Source organism: Antedon bifida, chromosome 2 (assembly GCF_963402885.1).
Source record: "Antedon bifida chromosome 2, ecAntBifi1.1, whole genome shotgun sequence".
NCBI lineage: Eukaryota > Metazoa > Echinodermata > Crinoidea > Comatulida > Antedonidae > Antedon > Antedon bifida.
In genome coordinates this window covers 34,642,879-34,668,154 of record NC_136227.1, presented here as the reverse complement: position 1 = coordinate 34,668,154, position 25,276 = coordinate 34,642,879, and the positions used below count along the sequence as shown (strand labels likewise).

At 32.6% G+C, this 25,276-nt stretch overlaps 3 protein-coding genes and 1 non-coding gene across 4 annotated transcripts; 2 read left to right on the top strand and 2 right to left on the bottom strand.

Annotated features, from left to right (window-relative positions):
* Nucleotides 1-217: 217 nt before the first annotated feature.
* Nucleotides 218-14,345, bottom strand: LOC144834801 (ER membrane protein complex subunit 1-like). The gene is made up of 22 exons (XM_078689751.1): nucleotides 14,192-14,345; nucleotides 13,454-13,644; nucleotides 13,096-13,195; nucleotides 12,732-12,860; nucleotides 12,121-12,244; nucleotides 11,624-11,770; nucleotides 10,915-11,070; nucleotides 10,669-10,740; nucleotides 9,884-9,982; nucleotides 9,622-9,718; nucleotides 9,331-9,453; nucleotides 9,159-9,214; nucleotides 8,745-8,909; nucleotides 8,349-8,513; nucleotides 7,445-7,621; nucleotides 6,900-7,110; nucleotides 5,697-5,807; nucleotides 5,295-5,407; nucleotides 2,464-2,674; nucleotides 2,085-2,242; nucleotides 1,743-1,818; nucleotides 218-1,378 (listed from the first exon to the last, which is right to left on the bottom strand). Exons 1-22 carry the CDS (start codon nucleotides 14,296-14,298, stop codon nucleotides 1,218-1,220), a joined length of 2,949 nt encoding a protein of 982 aa, XP_078545877.1. The 5' UTR covers nucleotides 14,299-14,345; the 3' UTR covers nucleotides 218-1,217.
* Trnat-ugu (transfer RNA threonine (anticodon UGU)) lies at nucleotides 10,204-10,275 on the top strand. The gene has a single exon. It is a non-coding gene; the product is annotated as a tRNA-Thr (tRNA).
* Nucleotides 14,346-15,006: 661 nt separating the features above from the next.
* LOC144834839 (mitochondrial 2-oxoglutarate/malate carrier protein-like) lies at nucleotides 15,007-20,499 on the top strand. The gene is made up of 9 exons (XM_078689800.1): nucleotides 15,007-15,150; nucleotides 15,370-15,431; nucleotides 15,713-15,803; nucleotides 16,501-16,584; nucleotides 17,839-17,961; nucleotides 18,303-18,393; nucleotides 19,295-19,485; nucleotides 19,778-19,829; nucleotides 20,262-20,499. Exons 1-9 carry the CDS (start codon nucleotides 15,077-15,079, stop codon nucleotides 20,415-20,417), a joined length of 924 nt encoding a protein of 307 aa, XP_078545926.1. The 5' UTR covers nucleotides 15,007-15,076; the 3' UTR covers nucleotides 20,418-20,499.
* Nucleotides 20,500-20,872: 373 nt separating this feature from the next.
* LOC144834800 (uncharacterized) lies at nucleotides 20,873-24,405 on the bottom strand. The gene is made up of 2 exons (XM_078689750.1): nucleotides 24,284-24,405; nucleotides 20,873-23,802 (listed from the first exon to the last, which is right to left on the bottom strand). Exons 1-2 carry the CDS (start codon nucleotides 24,288-24,290, stop codon nucleotides 22,346-22,348), a joined length of 1,464 nt encoding a protein of 487 aa, XP_078545876.1. The 5' UTR covers nucleotides 24,291-24,405; the 3' UTR covers nucleotides 20,873-22,345.
* Nucleotides 24,406-25,276: the final 871 nt, after the last annotated feature.

The window sequence follows — 25,276 nt, the reverse complement described above, 5'->3', positions numbered from 1 at the left end:
ATGCTTACACCACCACGTACATATTGTTCATACCAGCCCTTATTCATCATTGCCGTATGCAAATTTAGATTAGTTGTAGGAATACCGAGTATTGTAAATTATAAATGATATGCTATATTTACAGTGTTTGTAATTTAAAGATTGTATTTTTTTTTCATTGTATAAAGATGGATTAACATATTTTGGCACTAATGGCGTTTCATACGTACAATACTAGTTTACAGACAAAACCCGAAACGTGGACTAACCATGGACTAACATAAACACGACAATATTAATAACTAGTCTAAATTGAATGTGAATGTATATTATGTTGTGTAATAAATTAAAAAACGAAAAAAAGACTACATTAAATGAGTTGTTTTAACCCAATTAATTCAAAGAATTTTGCAGAGTAACATCGATACTATGAAACAAGATCTTCCCAATTAGCCTCCCCCTACAAGAACTATACTAAAAGAAATTTGATATTTATACCGATCTTGGTTTTATTAGTTCACTGTTATTTGTTTTAATTTTGTTCTCATCAACATAATTTGTGTACATATACATCCAAAGTGTGTATTGGCACTGTAGCCAAGTGGCTAAAATACTTTACCAATGCCAGGGTCTTCTGTTTAAATCCCAGGGTCTTCTGTTTAAATCCCAGGGTCCTGTGTTTAAATCCCAGGGTCATGTGTTTAAATCCCAGGGTCCTGTGTTGGAATCCCAGGGTCCTGTATTGGAATCCCAGGGTCCTGTGTTGGAATCCCAGGGTCCTTTCCCAGGATTTACACTAATACAGTCAACTCTCCCAATACCGAGCACCTTTTGGCTGACCAAATATGTCTGGTTTTCCCGGAAAGTATGGTATTCGGGACATGTTTTTAATGGTAAAAATGAATTTGGGACCTTTTGAATCTTGAGAAAAGTCTGGTATTGGGAGAGTTTCTGGTTTTCAGAGAGTCTGGTATTGAGAGAGTCGACTGTATCAATCAATAGAAAATAACGTTAAATTATATTTCACTATACCTAATGGAGCTATAGATAGCCTCGTGGATCACCTCCAATAGCATATTAAAAAATCATTTTCTTAATACACAAAAATTGAATCCACTACAATTATATTCTTTCTGCATGATCAAATGTAAGACCAAGATGGGGCAAGACATACCCCTACTATCGTGCGCTTCAACTGTGGTAATCCTGAAATGTGTAACAATCAACCGCATTGACTCTCACCTCCAGGCTTGGTTGAGTGATTTGATGGCGGCCAGTTTTTTGGTGATGACGGCGGCGACAACTAGGCCTACCACGACAGTTGCAATAAGGAGGTAATCAAAGTCCTGATTGAGTACATCAAACAGTTTAGATGGGGAAATCCTGGTGTAGTAATAATCTAAAAAAAGATTTAACATTTTTGTCTTAAAGATGTTCCCCAAATGAAAAATAGAGATTAATAAAATCAGACTTTAAATAGGCCTAAGCTAAGCTATTCATTTATGTAGATAAGAAAATTTAAATTTTTTTTCAGGAAAATAATTTTTTCCGATCCAGTTTTTTGTCAAAGTAAATAACTATTCTGTGACATTAAAATGGCATATATAACAAAACAATTTTTTTTAGGGGACAATATAATTGATTATGCTAATATGTTTAAGTAGTTCAAAACACACACTAAATTGAGCTATAAAAAAGAGCTTTATTTTTAACCGCATAGAAATGTTGTCACTAAAATATTTCATTGTATACAAATATATTACCTAGGCCATATGCCAAGACTAGACAGGTGGACTCAAGCCCTGCTGGAGATGTGTGTATACCTTCTACACCGAATACCTGCAATTACAAAAATTAAACAAAATAACATTAAACATTAATGAATTATGTTGTTTTTCTTTCACTGAAGACAACTTAAGTTCTGTCTACACTATCAAACTAATTAGACAAAAAAAGTGTGATGTGCCCAAATATGGTAGTGATATGCTTAAATATGGTAGTGATATGACATTATCATGTCCATTATATGGACACATCACACAAAGTTTGATAGTGTAGACAGAGCTTTACACAAATATTGTGGAGAATTATTGAATAATACTTACTGATTGGTTATAATTAATAAATGATAAATACGGAAGAGGAAGTTCTGGTAGATATGGTATTAACCCTTCCTCTCTGTGTTCAGGGAGGGGTACGGTTGGACGTCGAGGATCAAGTAGTCGTTTGGGAATGACAACAAGACCGCCAGATTGTAGCGATACTAAAATAAAAATACAGTTTATTAATTATATACATTAATACATATTTATATTGGAAAAATCAGTAGGCGAGGATTGAACTCTGACCTCTGACACTAGGTCAGGATTGAACCTTGGGATTGGAATGTTAACTACCAAGTTACAGCTTCACTAATATTAACCTGTAAATCAGAACATATTTCTTGTTTTACCAACAATCAATTAATACTATAAAGTAACTTACATATAATATTTTTATTTGTGATTCCTTTCTCAGTGTGTGACACGGCCATCGCTTGAACCAAAGACGGTAGGATATAGGACTGGCGCTCAACCAGTGGAGAATCAATCGCATCCAAAGATGAAAACGCTGTACTATTTTTCTGTATTTTTCCCTCGTAAAGTTCCAAAGCGGTGATCTCTGCTCGTCTATGCTTACTATTCCAATATTGGTACTAACAAAAAAAACAACAAAAAAACGATAGTGATATACAGTTAAAAATGTATACAATACTCAGATAGATTTAACTTAGAAATCTTACTACAAAATTATACAGAATATCAATTTATCTGCATTTGGTTATTTACCAAGCCATGATAAGGGAGGTACTGTAATGTTCAATTCTTTATTTTGTATAAATAAATAAAAATTGAACTCAAATTTACCCTTACCAACTTTATAATATTTAATAACATAAATATTAGGACAATGAGTTTGGGTCTGTTGCTCAGTGTGTATAATACTATAATAATATTAGTATCCATAAATCAATATCTAGTTACAAATTGTAATTAAAGTCATGAGGGCACAGCAAAGAAACTTCAACAAAAGACGTGATTAGATCTCAATTAATCTTTGATCATTTCAATACCGTATATCCCCTGGTATAATCCCACCCCCATAAAATTGGGCCAACTTTGGGGGTGGGACTATACCCGGGGAAAGCCTGGTTCGGAAAAAAATGATTGGTAAGCATTTCTTGTAAAACTCATCTGAACTGGCTAGAGAGAGACCTACATCCAGATCAAAAGGCAATATAGGGAATATATATATGAATATACTCATCCAAAGGCAAATTACTGAAAAAAATGACAATGCTGTGGGTATCAGTGGCTGGATCTCAATGGAGATACAAAAAAAAAGCGAAAAGCTAAATCAAAACGATAAAGTAAACAGCCAGAAAAGTTAGCAGAGCTTTCGGGCAACACTAGCCCTTCATCAAACACTAGCCCTACTCAGTGATAAATTCGTGTTTGTGAAATCAGACATAAAGAAGGGGGTGGAATTATACCAGAAGTGGGATTATACCTAAGGATATACGGTATTTATAGTCCAGTCTTCTCCCAGCCAAATACTGTAACAAATTGCTTCAAAGAAAATGGTATAAAAATGGTGTCTAGTAGTGGTAGGCTTAGCAACTAAAACAGGAACAACAGTCAGATGTATTTTGTAAATTGGATTGATAAATGTATTAACCAGTAAGAAATCATTCAAAAGGAAATTCACATTGGAAATCATCACATTACAGATTACATTTTTTTTTTCAAGAATGTTTTTTAATCATTATTTGTAAAGTCAACCAAAACCTTGGGTTTCATTATCGTTCTTCTATTTTGATCAATATGGACAATTATAATTCATTTTTTAATCAAGTAAATTGAAATCAGATCCTATTAAACTTTTCCACATGAAATCTTAGTCAAGAGTATTATGAACTATAAGTAGAACATGACATTTAATTATTTAGAGTGTGAATTAAACAGTAACCTTCTATTTCTAAAAATAGATTTGATCTAAGACGTACCAAAAGGAATCAAATTAATTATATTTCCACAATCAAATTACTTAATGGAAATGTTCAAGATGAGCAGTCTCAGCCTTTTTTCAAACGCATTTTGATGTTTCACAGCTTTCACTGTGGTTTACATTTAAAGACAGGGATCATATCAAAATTAATCTACTAATTACTGCAGTAACTACAATGATTACTGCAGTAACATATGATTTTAGTTTATTTCAATGAAGACATTTATGAAGCAGCAATAACAAATAACAAAATAATTGCATTGCAACAGAGTAAACAAAATGTAGTTACTGCAGTAACTGCAGCAGAAAATGTTGACATGATATTTGTCAAACATGGCGTTTCATATTTGTATGAGGTTATTATGCAAAAATTGATTTACAATATGCAGCATATGTTGAATAGTTGCAACATTCTTGTTTCTTCTGTGTATTAATAATGATATGTTCTTTGACTACCACGCGGTAGTGGGTAATGCGCTGCCACAACGGCAATAAAGCCTCATCAACTTCACGTAGATATGAACATTTTTAATAAATAAACGAATGTAATATCAACCGACACTAGGCCTACTAGAACCAACTAACGCATGGTGATAACAATGTTACTCGATAGGGCGCAAGGTGGCGCACTGTAACAACAACAATACACGAGGACGTGAGTGTGATGGCGTAAGATGTATAATAGATATTTTAGATGCATAAGCTACATAAGTATTTCTATACTGATAATAAATAAAATAAGAAATGTATTGTACAGTTGGTTTTGTTTCATTTGTATGGATATGCTGTAACATTTTCAAAATTAAAGAAATTGAATTGAAGCTGAAAACTGACCATTAAGTTTCAATTTGTTGTTATTATTATTATTACTTTGTATTCTTAAATAAATATAATAAGGCTTTTGAAACCACAAACAATAAGAAGCAATTTGTGTGTATACATTGCTTGAGTGATTCTTCTATGTAACCTTGCTAATAGAAAAAGATGAAAATACTTCAAAGTCTACTAATAATATTTAAAGTAGAAATATTGATTTTTTTTCTCTATTGGTTATTAAAAAATCATGCGAACAATAAACAAACCGGAAAAAGGAATAATAAAACTTGACAAAAAAACGACAAGATTGCGCAACGTACTTAATAACCTTAATGCAAGACAGGAAGGTTAAAACCTTTCATCGTTTTTGAAGAGTAAACTTTAATTAAAAATGCTCTCACACAATTGATAAATGAAAATACACAAACACGAAATAAAAGGTGATTACTTACAGTTATCCAGTTCTCTGAATGTACCACATAAAGTGGTCCTTCAACTCTTTTGTGGTCCATACTAAACACGATCGCTCCATTTACAACATCAACAAGAAAAACGCTTAGACGAGCTATACAAAGTGCATAGAAGAACAACTATAACAATAGCTTTAGGTTCTATTAAAGAACACTTAAGATGGTTGGGTTAGATGACTACATCTCTTCATGATTAACTACTTCAATTATGTCGTAAAAATTAACAAACAATTTAAAAAAATAATAAATCAAATCCACAATCAGTGAGAATGCTTGTATGCAAAAAAAAATTAAACTTTTAGACAAAAGACAGTTTAAAATAATGAAAAGCAGACAAGTCTGGAACAAGTCGCACAAAGATGAAAACGCTTAAAAAAAACTGACCTTTTGAGGCAGCATCACTGCCCTCTGTTGTCACGACAACTAGATTAGGGTTAAGGTATTTGTAAAGCACAGTCCTGTCTCCAAGAACTCGACCTAGAGAATGCACTTCCTCTGGGGACAAAAGAAAAGGAAAATAATCTTTCTTCATCCTGAATAATTCTTAAGCTCTGTCTACACTATCAAACTGTATGCGACAAAAAAGTGTGATGTGCCTATATATGGACACGATTACATCATATCACTACCATATTTGGACATATCACTACCATATTTGGACACATCACACTTTTTGTAAAACTAATTTGATAGTGTGGACAGAGCTTTACAGGTCACTTATTTCATGTTTAGCATATATGCCTGTAATTCTTATATGTGTTTACCTGTGGCACGTTTAGCATATATGCCTGTAATTCTTATGTGTTTACCTGTGGCACGTTTAGCATATATGCCTGTAATTCTTATATGTGTTTACCTGTGGCACGTTTAGCATATATGCCTGTAATTCTTATATGTGTTTACCTGTGGCACGTTTAGCATATATGCCTGTAATTTTTATATGTGTTTACCTGTGGCACGTTTAGCATATATGCCTGTAATTACCTCCGCCAAGGAGGTTATGTTTTCACCCCTGTATGTTTGTGTGTGTGTGTGTGTGTCTGTCTGTCTGTCTGTGAACAGCCTGGAGGCCACAGTTTTTATCCGATTCTCACCAAATTTGGCAACAATGATCTATGCCCCAAAAGCTCGGACGAGTTCGAATTTGAGGGGGGAAAGGTCATAGGTCAAGGTCACAACTAACAAAAAATTATTTTACTGCCTAGAGACCACAGTTTTTATCCGATTCTCACCAAACTTAGCCACAATGATCAATGACACATCATATAATTGTGGTTAAATTTTGAAGGGTCAGGGTCAAAGATCAAGGTCCACAAAAAACAAACAAAAAAAAAATAAAAAAATAATAAAAAAAAAAAACCTCAGTGGGACTTGAACCAGCGATCTCAACTGTGAGAGGCTGGATACATAACCATTACACCACACTGTCATCCACAACTTTGTAATGTGCAGTTAACATATTTACACTTAGAACTAATAAAAAAAAATTTTTTTTTAAATATTCAGGGGGCATTTTATGTAGGGGAATTTTACAGTAGGCGGAGGTTTGTACTCTCGGAGTACCCTCTAGTTCTTATATGTGTTTACCTGTGGCACGTTTAGCATATATGCCTGTAATTCTTTTTGATGTTGGTGGTAATTTAATCCTCCATATCTCTTGCGCCTCAATCTTCTTGTTAGCTGTGATTACGAGTGTCAGGCCAGACATTGATGCGGTCTCTTTCTCCGCAGTAAACATGAATACAGAGCCAATATTCTCTTTTATGACATTGAAAGAACTCGTGGGATAAAGATGAACCTATTAATAAAAGATAACAGGAATGATATTGTAGAGGAAAATAATAAATATAAGTAATAAATATGCCAATGTCAACTTTGCCCTTCAACTTTGACCTTCAATGGTTTTAATAACATTTGTTCTTATATAGCGCTTATTGCACAATGCTTCTAAGCGCTTTACATTTTGTAATTATCATAGGATTTGTTATTATCGTAATTTTCCATATTTTATTTTGTAAAACCTTATACGGTAATTTCCAATATTATACCTTATTTGGTAATTTCCATACCTTATAAGGTCATTTCCAAACCTTATAAGGTCATTTCCATACCATATTTGGTCATTTCCATACCTTATTAGTGTCATCCAGTAGGAGTATTGGTTTTAGGAAGTCAGAGTCCATAATGCCAACGATGCTAAGTTGCTTTAACTTGAACTTAAGTTCTTTTCCGTACGGATGTTCCTCAAACAAGTGGCTTGGTTTACCAGTTATAGGGTTAAAGGAATGAATAAAGGTCATTCCAGATGTCTACAAATGAAAGATAATATTTATAACACCTAACCTAGGAAAAGGTACTATAATGTATACTACTAAAGCTCTGTCTACACTATCAAACTTTATGTGACAAAAAAATGTGACCATATATGGGCATTTACTGTCATACCACTACCATATTTGGGCATATCACTACAATATTTGTGTACACATGTACACCTTTTTAGTTTGATATTGTAGACATAGCTTTAGATGCAGCAGAGTATTTTTCATTTTTTCCAGTGGAGTTGTGTCCTCTATAAATGTCAAAGTCATTACTTTTAAATAATATACAAATAATGAATGTTTATGAGTTGGATGTTAAGAATATTTCAAGAGTTGAAAGACTGGCTGTTCTATTCTAAATTTTTAATTGAACAGTGAATTTGAATTTCGAATCATGAAATATTTTATAAATTCTATGAATAGAAAACAATGTCAAAAAAGTAATATTTTATTTATTCGTTCAAAACCCAACAGTGATTAACACACCACTAATCAAAATCTGATACAAACTATATAATCAGGATAAAATTTTAATGGCAACAATCGTTGTAATACACATTTTATTTATTTAAAGATGTATTGTCCCCCTGAAAAAAATTATTTTTTTTTTTTAATATGGCATTTTAATGTCACATAGTAGTTATTTTCTTTGACCAAAAACTGGATTGAAAAAAAATTATTTACCTGCAAAAAATAGTCATGAAACTAAACATACCTTGTATCTACCAACAATTGTACATTGTGGGGGATTTGGAAAATGTGCCGTTGTACGCTGAATGAATAAAGATATTTTAGATTGGTCTCCATCTTGGAATACATCGAGATTTGGAAAGAAAAGACTCCAAAAGATAGAGCCATCAGTTGAATCTATGCCGTACACCTAAAAAGAAAACATTAGAATTTACATGTTAATGAACAAGTCATCTATGTCACTTTATTTCGTCAGATAAAGTCAAAGTATATTCACGTCTGTATATTAATTTCATACAAAATAAAATTTAAACTTTAAATCGTTGTGTAGATTATTTACCTTTCCATATTTGGAAAAAAAATTATGATCATTTTATGCTAAAAAAAATTTAAATTTTAAATCGTTGTGTAGATTAGTTACCTTGCCAGATTTGGAAACAACGATAATCATTTTATGCAAATTAAATTCATCTCTTGTAAGATATTCTTCATCGTCATCACGGTTAACGACAACACGCGAGGGCTCTGTTTTGCGATCTTGATGGCTACCGTGCTTTAACCGTCTTTGTAAGTGAGCCACGTATGACTGCAAAATTTAATAAAAAGATGATTATCAAAATATTGATTTGAATCTATTTGGAAAATTGCTTAAAATACAACAAATACATTAAAACATTAATTAACCTAAGGACATAGAAAAACTGCATTTTCTTAAAAATAATCTAAATAATTTGGATTAAAAATGTTTTCATTTCCAAATCTGAATAATCATAATTGTATGCCAAATAAAGCTTTTATTATTATTATCATATTATCAAAATACTTTAAATGTTACCTTTATTTGATCAAATTGTGTATTCAGACGTCTCACAAACATTTCCAAAACTGAAACTGTAAAAATAGAGAAATAAACTGATTGTTATACTATATTACATTATAAATGAACGTATACCAAATTAGGTATTACAATGTTTAAGTAACTGCTTAAAATTAGACTAAAGACTTACTCTGCATTTTACCACCAAATTCATCTTCAAACTTAGCTTCAGTATCAGAGACCGGAAGATCAACCATTTGTACCGCAGCTACATGTGCCAGTCCTTCCTCTCTGCACCAAATCACCCTGCCACCTAAAAATGCAAATTATCCATAAAACATAATGTTATTATTAGCGCGAATCAAACATTCCTGAGTCCTGATTGGTTGAACTTTTTTTCCTGGTTGGCGTTTTTCGATTTTCTAAAAAACATTTTACCCACAATGCATTATTTCAAATGTCTAAATGATACATCACATACCCGATTGCTGTATCATGGTAACCGCGTCGTCTGCCGTTTCCAGCAATACACGGTAGCTAAGCTGCTGATCTTTTTTATGAAAGAGGTATACAGAAACCTGAAATAAAAAAAAAACATTTCAATGCTCAGTAAAGCAAACCTAGGTCCATTAACCCAATTCTTTTTAGGACTTTTGAATGCACTAATAATAAAGTAAAGTTTTGAAAATATATCCAAAAAAACTTATTTCTGATTTTAAAAACTAATGAACTTTTAATCAAACCTTTTCCGGACTTCCATGATTTTTTTCGATATCAACTTTATGTTTCATGTTTTCTATTTCAGCTCCGTCGACAGTATTAAAACACTGAATCTCGACTTCCTAAAATATAAATAAAACAACTGATATTAGAACAATATTAACCTTATCCTTTTTGAGAAATGTATAAATAAATAATAAATAAGTATTTTTTAATTTGTAATCGCATACAATATTGCACAAATTGATGAACTGATATATTTAAACTATGATATTTTATATACATATATATATATATGTCATACTGTCAAATTATAGAAACAGTGCTCATATTCGGAATATATGGCTCTGTGGTCTAGTGGTATGATACTCGCCCTGTAAGCGAGAGGTCGCAGGTTCGAATCCCGCCAGAGACATTTTTTCATAACTAAAAAATACAGAACTTTCGCCAATGAGCTATGCTCGACGCGATTATGAGATCATGTTTCGAATATGAGCACTGTTTCTATAATTTGACAGTATGATTTATATATAATTTACACAGTGCTACGCAACACAATTGCACTGATGAAGGGCTAGTGTTGCCCGAAAGCTCTGCTAACTTTTCTGGCTGTTTTACTTTATCGTTTTGATTTAACTTTTTCGCTTATTTTTTGTATCTCCATTGAGATCCAGCCACTGATACCCACAGCATTGTCATTTTTTTCAGTATTTTGCCTTTGGATTTATATTATATATTAGCTAAGAGCTTGAATGAAGAGTTTTTTAATGAATAATAAACAAATAAAACTATTAAAATAAGTACTTACACTTTCTTTGACTTGAGTAACAGTTGTAATTATTTTATCATCTGGCAAATCGCCAGCTCCAATTGTAGTCTCCTGCAAGCAATTAAAAGTAGTCGTCTTTGAAGTATTCCTTACACAATCACAAAGTAATGCCAATAATACATTATAAAGTAACAATATCTTTTTGTCACAGTAAAGTGTGTTGTACCAAAACAAAATGTGTAATTTAATAAACTTTTGACTTCTATAATAAATATTAAACCACACCTTTGTAAATTGCTTGATAACCTTAACATCGCCCTCTATTGACACAAGCAGCTGGTTATCGGAGGCTAACTTCAGAATAACTATCGGCAAATCATCTGCAGCAGCTCGTAAATCCAGTTGAGTGATATCAAACTTGTGATCTTCACTCGTTAATACCTGTAGAAACAATCAAACAAATGCAAGCAATTTCCTGTATTATGGAGCTTATGTTTTGGAACCATGGACAAAAGACAGGCACAATTAAGCTCTGTCTACACATGGTCTACACTATCAAACTAGTTTGAAAAAAAAGTGTGATGTGCCCAAATATGGTAGTGATATGACATCATCATGTCCATATATGGGCACATCACATTTTTTAAGAGCCCATGAGTATATCATGTATTCCACAACCATCAATCATCATGCAATTTTTAAATAGTTTTACATTTTTAACAATATTTTTAACTTTTTATCTTGTATTTTTAATCTGTTATAATACTGCACGTTTTAAATTGTTGCAATATTGTTGTTTTAATCTACCAAGCAAATTGAATTTCCATTTTTATGGACAAATAAAATTTCTTGAATCTTGAATCACAATCACCATCTCCTTCTTCTACTGTCCTTGTGTGTGTGTGGGATGGGGTATTCTATTTATGGTTACACTTTACAATTTCTCACATACAACTTCTTAAATATTCTTCAAACATAAACTATATTTTCTTACAGAAAGAGGTGTTGTCTGAAAAGCATTTCCCTCTCTTAAGTTGGCAATTTGTAGTTCACGATTGGTTGAATCAAAGCACACCATGTGACCATTTCTAAGTATGATGCAAGCAGACTGGACCGTTGCCCAGGCAGCAGGGAATGAATTCTGCTTAGAAAAAAATATATATAACATTTTAATTTTTATAACGAATTGCAGAATATATTATGTAAACAATATGACCAACGCTTACTAAGGGGACACCTTGTTGGGTTCTGAGGTTACTAAAGCTCTGTCTACACTATCAAACTAGTTTGACAAAAGAAGTGTGATGTTCCCAAATATGGTAGTGATATGCCAAAATATGGTAGTGATATGACATCATCATGTCCATATATGAGTCCATCACATTTTTTTTGTCACATAAAGCTTTATAGTGTAGACAGAGCTTTAGGATTCGATTGCTTGTCAACCTCTCAAGGACATGAAATAAAGGAAGAAGATGCCACGACACAAACCTCATTAGAAAGTGTGCCATCTTGAAGGCTGTAGAACTGCACTGTGTAGTGAGAGCTTTCAACAAGACCCACAATGACAACCTCATCATTGTGTTGTGACATCCACTTGTATTGCACATTTCCACTTAAAAATTAAAAAAATAAAATTGTTAGGCTGTAGAAAGACCAAGTTAATTACACCTAGAAGAGGGTAGGGGGAATGGGGTTGTGGGAGTTCAATTATGTTCCCTAATTAGGACAGGACCGACTGCAGGTCATTAAGCAAAAGATTTGTGCAAAGTTTTTGCGTACGTTTATTGCGCTTATATGTTAACTTTTTATGTGCAATGAATTTAATTGATATCTGAAAAGCATTATGAAAATATGATGGATAATGTGAATTCTCACAATGGCGCCTCGATGACATCATGGTTCAGTGACCACGCTGAAAAGCTTATTACGGCTAAGTTTCAAAACTTAAATGCAAATATAATCATCCTCATCGTAAAAATACATTCCATACTCTTTTCTAATACTTCTTCAATGTGCACTATGTACACAATTTACTTTATGTCCCATCTGAAGGAGGACGTGCTGCACAGAGAGGTTCATCATTCAATTTCAAAACTTACTCTGTACTCAGTTTTGCTGTCCATCTTTCTTCGCCAGTTTTTGTTGACAAAACATGCAAAGAATTGTCCACCAGTACAGCCAACAAGTTATCATCATTTTCTTGAGAGCAAATAACAGACACTGTCCAACTATATAAAGAAAAATAAAAAATAATAATAATATACAAATAATGAATGTTTATAAGTGTAATGGTACAAATAATGGCATGAGGTGAATGATGAAAGGTTATATTTCAACGATGCGAATATTGCATGGTGGGTCCGGGAACCAAACTTGTAGAGTGCGCTGTCTCTAAATTTTCTTGTGCTGCAGCCAATATTCAAGCACTGTTTTTCTTCAGCGTATTTATCAGTGTTTTCTTACCTTTGTTTAGGTTCAGCAATGGTTGATTCCCATCGCACAAATCCAGTACTTACTGCCCATGAATGAACCTTACTTCCACCACCTGATACAGTAATAAGATCTGTAAAACAAAAGAAACTTTTTTTAAATTTCTAATCTGGCAGTTCTCATCATTTTTGTAATAATACTTTTTATAATAATAAAAATAAGTTGTATTACAATTGTTTAATTTTCTTGTAATGTATGAGGTTTTATTTTAAATTGCTGTATTGTATGGAGTGAGTGCAGAATCTGTTTGGGCTTTAGCCTATTCTCACTCCTGGTTATTCATTTCATTGGTGACCAAATAAATATTATTTTATTAATATCATTAATTCACCCTCATTTTTGTAATGTAACGCATCAATGACCCCAGTTGACCCTCGGGTGAATATCTGTCTCCAGGTGAGGTCACCGGTTCTTGTATTTATCGCAGCGAGTACATTCAATTCTGTTGCTACAAACACGCTCTTCTTTCCGCTACTTGGTTCAAATTGCACATATTTTAGCTTCCCAACATGGCGCTGTCTCCTGAAAAAAAAATTATAAACATTATATTTGGAAAAACACAAGTTTTTAAAATAACGCTTCTAAATAAATTTGTTTTCACATTTTTTTTTGTTGAATATGCCATTGTAATGTCACATATTAATTAATTAATAGATATTTACTTTGACCAAAAATTGGATCGGCAAATAAAAACTGTAATTTAAAGCAAAAAATAGTCAAATTGTCTGGGTTTACAAGAAGAAATTCAAGTCCGATTTCATTTTTACATTTTTTTAAAAATAAAGTTTGGTTTTGTTACTTTTCATCACAATAATAATTAATAATATTATATGTTTTCATAGCTATATAAGCATACACTGCTAAATTGTCTTAGGATTGGATTAGGCTTGGAAAACCTAGAATAGAGGCCAGTCCTAGGCCTAGCCCTACCCGGCATTTTCATTTTATTTAGGGACTCGCCTCTTTTGATGAGTCTTTTGTTGTTGCCGAAGTGTTCATTCATGATTAGTAGGCTTAGCCTACAGTTTTATTTACTAAACACTGCCTAAATGTAAATTTAAAATATTACCAGTCATATTTTCCTACTTCGTCTTCATAGAGACAATCTACAACCCAGTATTTCGTAAAAAGAACAAGAAAAATTACAGAAAACGTTCGGAGTATGTAGGCCGCCATCTTTATGGAAATCTTATTCTTAGCTCCTTTCTCAACAACTATTAAAACAAAAGAATATTTTCACTGTTTATATTACAGGTTATGGCATTCTATAAATAAAAACTTTATAATATTAACTGTGAATTATTTTAATTATTACTAAATTGTTTCTAATAGATATTTATTTATTTTCTGAAATAAATACAAAATGTAAGATACGCTTCAGTAGGTTTACTAAAGAGGGCGGCATGTTAAAAGATATTTCAAGAGCCTGAAATTGAGAAATTAAAAAGAACAAAATTATAAAGTCGGGAACTAAACAAGAAGATTATTTCGAATGAAGTCCCATAATCAAAATTTAGGTTTTTATCAAATATTAAAGGACAATTTAAATATAATAAATATATATATAAAATCTTTGATATATATAAAACTATGAATTCTCCCTAAGTTAACTTTTACTTTGTCTTTTTGCAAAGCCGCAAAAAGAGAAAATGACAGTTATTCTTGGGATAAATAAATGATGCACAAACTTTGGGTTTAATAATTTTGTTGAGAAGCTCAAACATGGAAAGAAAAAATGTATATATTTAAAAATATATATATAAATATTAATATTGAAGAACCCCGTATATTTATTTTGCTGGTGGTCTTCATTTTTGTCTGCTGTATAATTGCTTATCGGCAGAGGGCGCTGTAAGGGTATATAACTCGAGCGATCTCCTCCTATTAAAATTGTTTCAGGTGCCGCGCCGGTTTATATTTTGCTGTTCGTGTGGTGCTCAGCTTACAGTAAACAATGTCGAATTCACAGGTTTCATCTAATGTTGTCATTCCGAAACCTGTAAAGTTTCTCTATGGAGGTCTTGCTGGGTATGTATACGTTTTACACTGCATGATGATCACGCCTAGGGCTAGGCCTAGCCTATAGCTAGCTGGCTAGTCTAGCTATAATAGTGGTACGGTAGGTACTGTCACTGCGACCCGGTACTGCCACCACTCTGCTAGTAAGTAGTAGGCCCTGGGCCTAGTTTAGCAACGATAAAATATAAATGATCTAATCCAGTAATACTTTTTCTTTTCATTTTATAGTATGGGTGCTACAGTATTTGTCCAACCATTGGACCTTGTTAAGAATAGAATGCAACTTAGTGGTAAGTTCACTCACAGTCACACAATGACAATGTCTGATTTGTAAATTGTATTGATTAAAAAAATAATATTTAATAATAGTTTAAATGATTTATAAAATAATGCTTATAGCCTAATTAACAGTTACAATGAATGTATATTTTATCTAATTTGTGTTAAGAACTTGAGTAACAGTCAGTAACACAATGGATGGGAGTTTCATCGGAAGCCAATCAATTCTCAGAGTTACCAAGAATTCGGTTCGCTCTTTTTTTATACATACATGTAAATGCATTTCTTGTAGGTATTGGTGGAGCAGCTAAAGAACATAAGACCAGTTTACACGCAGTTAGATCAATTTTGAAGAATGAAGGTTTTATTGGTATTTACACAGGGTGGGTTCACACTTGCACATTATTTTATTGTCCTTTTGATTGTTATGTATTTATGTATCATTATTCTGTTTTATCCACCCTGGAAATTGAAGAATTAATTCTTTAAAAAACACATTAAAATCATACCTCTTTTCTGAGGCATTTATGATATTAATGAAGTATAAATTAAAATGTTTTTTCTGAAATTCTGTTTGTTAATTATTTAAGGTGTTTCATTTAGTGACCACAGTGGAAATAAGTTGCTTTTTGTACTTTTCTGTGTTTTTATCCTTGATTGATCCACTTGATCAACAGAATGAAAAAAAGTAATTAATTAGTGGGGTTGTGACTTGGTGGTTATGATGCTTGGCTACCACTCCAAGGGTCCTGGGTTCAAGTCCCGTCAGGATTTTTTCTAAGGACAAAATTACAACTCCACTCCCAAAGACTTGTAATAAGACTTTGTTTATGTAGAGCATCTTGTGTATATATGTTGTCTTGTGAACCTCTGAGGGTCCCTAATGATCAGCAATTGCTGGATGTATCACCCTCAATAAATATGGTACAAAAAAAAAAAAAAAAAAAAATACTGATTCAGCTACACTCAGTATTTTTATTTATTTATTTTTATTATTAAATTATTATTTCATCAACACTGATATTTTTTGACATACATCCCAGGCTAAGTCCCTGTATTAAATCTTATTTATTGTTGTAGGCTTTCAGCTGGTTTACTGCGACAGGCTACGTATACCACAACCAGGCTTGGCATCTACACCACACTCTTTGATATGGTCTCAGGGTAAGATTACTATTTACTAACATTTATATTTTTGCCGAATCAATTTTTAAAAAAGGTCTATAATTATTAAAAATAAAATGGTAAAAAATGCTACATCTTATTTTATATTCAATTATTAAATAAACAATTAAACTAAAGCTCTGTCTACACTATCAAACTTAATGTGACAAAAAAATGTGATGTGAGTGCCCATATATATATATATTTCATATATCACTATCATATTTAGGTGTATCTAGTTTGATACTAGTTTGATAGTGCAGACAGAGCTTTAAAGATATTTCAATCTATTTTTAAGCATCAAAATCTGTTTTTGTTTATAATACTGTACTATTTTGATTATCTAAGCTTCTTGAGTATTTTGTGCTTAATCTCTTCATATGTTATTTCTATAGTGAGAACAATTTGTTTTTTTAATTCATTTCAAATTCTTTATTCATCCTGCGTGGGGCAATTTCAACCAGAACGGAAAAATACATAGTAATGATCAATTAAAAAATACAAAAATCAAATCACATTTAAGCGTAACATCTTAAATCTACAAGTTAGAGCTTACTATTATTGTTAATTTTTCTGTTTGTATTTATTCAAAATATTGAATTGAATTACATGATAATGTAGTCTTATATAAATCATCACCCAGCTATTTTGATAAATACAATATGTATTTAACTTATGAATATGTAGTAACTACACCACAATCTATTAATATACTGTGTATAACAATGTCTAAATACATTTTGATATTTTCCTGGTACCTCCATTTTATTCCTTGTCTTAATAAACATTTAAAACTTTTTTGTTCATTAAAATTCCTGTGGAAATCTGTACCAGCATTTTGTTTTAAAATAAAATTGTAATAATTATTAGAGATAAGATCTTCTATTCCAAAGCTAACAAGAAAATAGTTATTTAGTGTTTTAAATATTTTTAATTATTTTATAAATATTTTAATTCAAAGTGTGGCAAAAAAAGATGTTTGTTTAAGCTACTATATACATTTGTTCTAATCATTGGTTTTTAAGAGTTTTTCTGAGGGTCCCAAATGATCAGCAATTGCTAGATGAATCACCCTCATTAAATATGGTTAAAATAAAATAAATAAAAATAAGACTTAAATAATTACTTAAACATATCAGGCCTCTCAGAATGTTAACATTCCTGACCTGTTCGATATGTTTGTATTCTTTCTTCTTCTTTTTTTTGTCAAACAATAAAATGAAGGTACTAAATGCTTATCATTGTTTTGCTTAGACCTGAAGGGCAACCACCTAGCTTTATGTTAAAGGCATGCATCGGTTTGACTGCTGGTGCGATTGGGGCATTTGTTGGCACCCCAGCCGAAATCTCACTCATCAGAATGACATCAGATGGAAGGTGAACTTTTTTATTAATTATAGTTAAATCCAAAGAGGTTGGTTGGGGCAGGGGATATGTTTCACCCATCCCGGTCTAAAGTTAACTTAACTGGGAAAAACCCAATAAAATAAATATAACCTTATGTTAATTTCGACATTATTTTTAGCCATTGGGGCCACACTCTTTTAAAATCTTGAATTTAGTTGTAACACCAATTTATACAACACCTTAATAAATTCCTGTCATTTGATTGGACGATTGTGGGTCATATGTTGTGCAATAGTACACACTATTTAACGATCATGAAATAGTACTTTTATCCACTTTATTCATCATTTGTATACTATTTTACCGTGTAGGTTACCACCTGCTGAGAGGCGTGGCTACACAAGTGTATTCAATGCTCTATCCAGAATAGTCCAAGAGGAAGGAGTGCTTACGTTATGGAGGGTATGTATTGTGAATGGACTGGTCTCACTATGACACTCATAACACATGCTCAAAGAACTTATAACACAAGAATCTCCTGTTCTTCAATTTGCATTCAAAACACAGTATCGGAAGTACAGGGTTAAAAGGTCAAACTGGGCGACGCCATTTCACAGCATGGAGCAGCGCCCCCTCCAAACTAGGAAGTCAATTACTCTATCCCCCCTAGAGTATTAGCAGATCCCCTCTATGATTTTGACTTTCTAATATGATGCGGGCGCCCTACTCCATGGCTCACAATGGCGCCACCCATTAGCTCTATTCTATCCCACAATGCCTTTCGAAATTGTTACGCGCTTCGGAGAGGAGATTCTTGTGTTATAAGTTCTTTGCACATGCTACATTATAAGTGTAGCAATAAATAAATGAACAATAAAGCAAGTTCCTCAGATTCTACAGCTCTGTTTACACTATCAACCTTTATGCGACAAAAAATATATAATGTGTCCATATATGGGCATGATGATGTCATATTACTACCATATTTGGGCATATCACCACCATATTTGGTTTTGTCAAACTAGTTTGATAGTATAGACAGAACTTAACAGAGAACAGGGGCGGATCCATGAGGTAACGATTAGAACATGCGCTGCCCCATTGAGAGCTACAATGAAATTTAACTACTTTTTTTGATACAGTATATATTTTTGCCAGACTATTAATAATATTATGTCAGCGATGGATGCTCCCCTAAAATAGTAAGAGAAATGATGCAGCTCAAGTTGACGTTGAATTTTCAAATCATTAACGTTTAATTCAACCCCCTTTTCCTGTAAAATCTTTGAATCTGGTCAATTCAATTCAACGTCGACTGGAAAACAGGCTTCATAAAACTTAACTGATTGTAATTTTCTTACAGGGCTGTGGGCCTACAATAGTAAGAGCAATGGTGGTGAATGCAGCTCAGCTTGCGTCTTACTCACAAGCTAAACAGCTACTTCTTGGCACTGGATATTTCAAAGACAATATCATGTGTCACTTTGGAGCTAGTATGATCAGTGGATTTGTAACAACATGCGCTTCAATGCCAGTAGATATTCTCAAAACTAGGTAAATTAATGTTTTTAATGTTTTATTCCTTTTCATTTGATTGGTTAATCACATGCCCTTTGGTATTAGTTCTACACGTTTTAACGGAAAAGTGATATCTAACTCATAAACATTCATTAGTTGTATACTTTATGTGTTATTCTTAACATGTCGTAATCCGAAGCATCACTTTTGATTGGTTAAACTCTTTATACAATGTGATGGGTTAAACCAATCACAAGATTGGTCTAACCAACTAAACATTCTGCATAAAAAGCAATATTTTCTAAAAGTAAAAATGTTTTTATTTCAGAATTCAAAGTATGAAAGTAATAGATGGAAAGCCAGAATTCAAAGGAGCTACGGTAAGTAAACCTGTACTTTGTAAATCAAAGCCTTGTTGGTGCTGTTTTAACTTGTGTTGAACTTGAACCCACATCCTTGAGACTGTAAAGCATCATGTCAAAATTAATCGCAGTTACTGTATATTATATATTATACTACATATTATTTTTACTGAAATATTTTAGTTTTTTTGAATGTAGAAGTTTATGAGGCAGTCACTGCCATAAACAGTGTGTATGATTACCATAAAAAAAACCTTACCTAAAGAGTAATGTAGTTACTGCAGTAAATCACGGAGTATACATTTAGCAATACAGTTACTGCAATAGTTACTGTAGTAAATCACCATTTAGCAATACAGTTACTGCAATAGTTACTGCAGTAAATCACGGAGTATACATTTAGCAATACAGTATTGGAATTGTGGATTTGTTTTTTATTTTGTCTTACAGGACGTCCTTATTAAGACTGTACGCTCAGAGGGAGTCTTCAGTCTATGGAAGGGCTTCACTCCGTACTATGCACGTCTAGGTCCCCACACTGTTCTTACTTTCATCTTCCTTGAACAATTAAATAGATTTTATAAAGAAGTCATTGCTAAAAAATAATTAATAATGAATAGATTTCTTACTAATAATAATAATTATTATTATTTTGCATTCCTTTTGTTTGAAAGTAGAGCAAAGCTAATGAAGATTATTGCTTATTATTTGTATTGATTATTATTGTATTGATTATTATATTTGTATTGATTATTATATTGATCATTATTGTATTGATCATTATTGTATTGATCATTTTTGTATTGATTAGTATTGATCATTATTGTATTGATCAGTATTGTATTGATCATTATTGTATTGATTAGTATTGATCATTATTGTATTGATCATTATTGTATTATCATTTTGTTGTATTTATTTATTTGTTTATTATTTATTTTTTAGATTATTAATTTACAGAATATTATTTGTATTGGTCATTTTTTTTATTATCAATTTATTATTTTTTATAAATATGCCAGATATGCATACCATGGTTATTTTGTGAAAAATAAAACAAACTGTGTTTTCTTGTGACATGTTAAAACACAAATAATAATATATTTATATACTAAAACAGTTTTTAAAAAGGACACATGGAAAAGAAATGTGGTTTAGTTTAATATGCTTTTACATAATACTGTAAAATGATAGCTAAGTGTATTGTAATCATTCATACTGTGCATATATACTGTGTCTGTCCATTTTATTATTTCAAAATATTTCAAATTTTTATTTAATGCTGTAGATACATAACAGTACATATACATTCGTGTATGTCTTTTAAAAACTATTTTTGTTTTACTAAAAAAATATTGAATGTAGAGTATTATATATATCATTAGTGATTTAAAGGGGAAATGGGTAACATTTGTTTATTCATTCACATGATTGATACAAAAAATAATTACTAATACTATGGATGTAGTTGAGGAAATAGATCATACCATTTATATTTATCAAAAGTGTCTTCCACAGTGCTTCATTTCTACCTAGCCACACCCACCAAGCCACACCCACCAATGACCTTAGGCAGATCATGATGAACCTAGTAGTTAGGTCTTGCCATCCACCAAGTTTTGTGAAAACATTTTTGTTTGTTTGCATTTCCAAATCCATCCATAGATATTGGTGATTTATATATATAATAATTGAAATAAATATTTTAAGTTGTTGCTAAAAATAGATTTAAGGAATTGAGCATTCCATCCATATGCATAACATTAGGTTTAAATACAAATTAATATTTTCCTATAGGCATTGCTGTATACTGGTTTGCTTAGCAACCATATCATGTGATCACTCATATCATGTGATCACCCATGTGATTACCTGCATCGTTCCAAACATTTTAACATAATTATATATATTCAATATATGAGTACTACCACTGCCATCATTAGATTCTCATATGGAATGTTGAAATCATGCTGTGATCACAACTATGTGTGATAATATAAAAAAAAAAAAAATATATAACACAAATAAAAAAAAATGAAAAACAACTTGTTGCTTTTTTGTTTACATAGTACTGATGCAAATGATATTTTAGTCTACAAAACCCACACTTATTCTTTGTACATATCAGAGGTGGATCCAGAAAAATAATCATTATTTTTTATTTTAAAAAGACATGGCTGTTAAATTTAAGGTTGGGGGGTGGGGGGGGGGAGGCATTAAAGCCTGTTTATCCCCCGTTTAAATCCACGCCTGGTAACTGTGTATAATAAATTTATGAACTACTTGTTTATATCTATTTTGACAGACTTTTAATATAATGTTAGTACATTACTCTGTTTAAAGAATGCTGGAACGGCCCAGTAACCAAATCTTGTCATTTTTTATTTAAATTATCAGTACTGTCTAAAGGGCATATTTTCTGGCTTCCTATGTGTTATCACTTCATTTCACTATTTTTAGCCCCAAATTCATTGATCTCAGCAAATTTTATTATCTAAACTAGATCAAAGTTTCTAGTTGGTCTCCATCTTGGCTCATTTGTTTGTTTCACTAGTTGTCGGACGATTCAAGTAGTATACCATTTGTGATCCCACAATGCTCTCTGTCAACTGCAAGATTGCCGTACTTGCCGTCTCCTTGTCGGAAGCTAAACTTGCCGACACTTTATCCTCGACGTCCTTAATGGTAAGATTATTACCACATTCTTTTCTATGAGAGTGAAGATGATACCGAAACGAGAACCCTTTATTGCAAACACCGCATTTATAAACTTTCCCGCGCTCATGCGCTTTAACATGTTGTTTTAAGGTGAATCTATCGGTGAAAGCGTGTCCGCAAAGATCACATAAAAACGGCTTAGCTCCTGTATGCACGCGCTGATGTCGATTCATAGCGCTGCGTACTGTAAACGCACGGTCACATATCTTACACTTGAACGGTTTCTCACCGGTATGTCGGCGTTCGTGCCGGCGCAGATCAGTACTGTCTTTAAAAGTGGATTCACACAGTATACACTTGTATGGTCTGTCGTCGGTGTGTACTCGCTCATGTCTGCGAATTGCGGACACGGTTGCAAATGTTTTCTCGCAAAAGGCACACTTATGTAATTTCTCTCCCGTGTGAAATTTTCGTTCGTGTCGGTGCTGTCCACCAACCGTTGTAAATCGTTTATCGCAAAATTCACATTTACAAGGATGTTCTTCGGTGTGGTATTTCTCATGTATGTCTTTTTGGTGATCAGTGTGAAATTTCTTGGCACAGAATGAACACTGGACGTTAGGTATGGATGCAATGTCATGATTCTTTTTGGTTTTAGAATTTTGTTTCTTGCTTTTCATTTCTAATTTCTTGTCGGAAAAGGAGGGTAAATCCACAATAATTTGCTCCTGCTGTTCGGTATCTTTCATCTCAATAACTTGGAAAACCTGAAAAACCGTTTCTTTATTTCCATTCTTATTTTCCGTCGATTGTTTCTGTGTATTTTCTTTACAGCTACTTTCTGGTATTTCATCTTGTAAACCCTCTAAGATGCTCTGTACTTCACTTGCCAACTCTTTTTTGGAATTACTTCCACTCACAGTCCCTCGGTGGTGTTCCATAATGATTTCTTTAGAATGTTCAGATTCCATATTTGTCTTTGTTTTGCAAACTTTGTCTTCTCTTTTTAATATTGTGTCATTTTTGTCTTCAACCTTATCACTGTTACTGTGAAATAATTTCTGAACTGGCATTATCTCAATACTAGATTCCATTTCATTAGCCTGTTTCAAGTCGTTTGTGGATTCCATCACCAGACAGCTTTGCGGCCCTTCGCAGTTATCTATATCGCCCTCTAGTTTCTGTATAACTAGATCTTCATTTTTTATACAGATTTCTATCACTGATTCCTCAACAACTTGCACTAAACCAGGTTCTTGGATTAGCTGGGCGGATTGGTCTTTTGAAGTGACAGACTCGTCTTCATCTTGTAAGGTTATCATTTTATCAGTGTCTGAAAAGATAAATAAAAACAAAATAAATACTGATAAATACTCATAGTCTAGTAGTAGTAGTTAGCACTAATTATAGTGTAGAATTGCATTTAGAGAGATCACAAATAATTAATTGAAGTAAAAACAATTTATTATTGAGAATAAGAGTGCTCTTTTTAAAGTTTTAATATTCTTATTAAACTAAATTATTAATTTAAAAATACCAAAAACTTGGCCATAGGTTGGTTTACCTGGTAGAGAGTGTAATATAATATACCTAAGCCTAGCCTAGGATGCTACTATTCTAGTTAGTATACTAGTATTACTAGTACTAGTAGGCCTAGACCGTCTAGGCCTACTACTACTACTAGTAGACTACTACTACTACTACACTAGCTACACTACACTCACTAGGCCTAGCCCTTTCATTCGCTATCGTTATACTTGATTTACATGAATCCATTCTTTGTTATACTTTATTAACATTATTTCAATTCTTACCGTCCATTATTTTATAGATTATTTCATTCGAAAACAGTCAGTATAAATAAATAGATAGATAAAATTAGCAAGAAATGGTCAACCATGGAACGAAGGAGGGAACCAGCCAAGCTGAAAGTTCGCGAAATGAATAATCATAAAGCACCCCCTCTAAATCCCCCACAAACTCTACCAGTCAAACTTTTACACTGTAAGACCTATTAATATTATTTTGTAACTTCTTTATACCCATCAAATCTTCGTATACAGAAAATACAAAAAAATAATATATATATATAAATCTACAGACATAGAAGAAATTCTAAACCGTACTCATATATAATTTAGAAAGCGGTAATTCTTGTCTCACGAAGACGCTACTATAGTACTATCTCCTTATTTTTTGTTTGGTATACGTGTCGGTAAGCGAGATATGAATTCAATAAAACGTAGGAAGGTAAATTAATGTAACCCGCCCCCGAGAATGTATGACTAAAGTCGGAAGTAAGGGATATGGTTCCTGGACCTTTTCGGAAGTGGGTACGTGTGATGATCAACGTCATTTTCATAAAACCTGTCTACCACCACCGTCGAACACACATTGCTAGTTTATGGAATTTCACCGATGATTTATGTTGCTGAATTCCTCACTTATGAAGTCATCGTCCTTGACAGAAAACGTCAGAACATGTAGGCTTAGCAACGGTCTCCAGACGCTACTTGGTAGAAGTCAGTGTCAATTTATCTTCAAAGGAATTCTGATGTTCTCTTTTTAGTAGGCCACCAGGAATGTAACCCTTCTTATAGTAGGTCACTTCAGATATAAAAAGGAAATGTGAATTGTCGACTGTCATCGTTGTGTGTTTTCGGGAAAATGTCTATATCACCATCATCAGGAGTTGAACGCAACGCAAGAATGTACGCGCAAAGCAGGTGATTTTATTCATCGTCATGGATACGGTACACCTGCGTCCTACTTGCGTTGCGTAGTAGTTGGAATTGAACCATGATTGG

What these genes read in the sequence shown, in the direction of transcription:
- LOC144834801 (XM_078689751.1), bottom strand. Translation starts at nt 14,298, where the DNA reads ATGGCGGCCTACATACTCCGAACGTTTTCTGTAATTTTTCTTGTTCTT. An exon ending in TTACTCAAGTCAAAGAAAGT is followed by an intron (nt 9,983 to 10,668) that starts GTAAGTACTTAT and finishes TTTATATTTTAG; the next exon opens with GAAGTCGAGATTCAGTGTTT. An exon ending in CACAAATAAAAATATTATAT is followed by an intron (nt 2,243 to 2,463) that starts GTAAGTTACTTT and finishes TTTTTATTTTAG; the next exon opens with TATCGCTACAATCTGGCGGT.
- LOC144834839 (XM_078689800.1), top strand. Translation starts at nt 15,077, where the DNA reads ATGTCGAATTCACAGGTTTCATCTAATGTTGTCATTCCGAAACCTGTA. An exon ending in GTAGATATTCTCAAAACTAG is followed by an intron (nt 19,486 to 19,777) that starts GTAAATTAATGT and finishes TTTTTATTTCAG; the next exon opens with AATTCAAAGTATGAAAGTAA. An exon ending in CAGAATTCAAAGGAGCTACG is followed by an intron (nt 19,830 to 20,261) that starts GTAAGTAAACCT and finishes TTTGTCTTACAG; the next exon opens with GACGTCCTTATTAAGACTGT.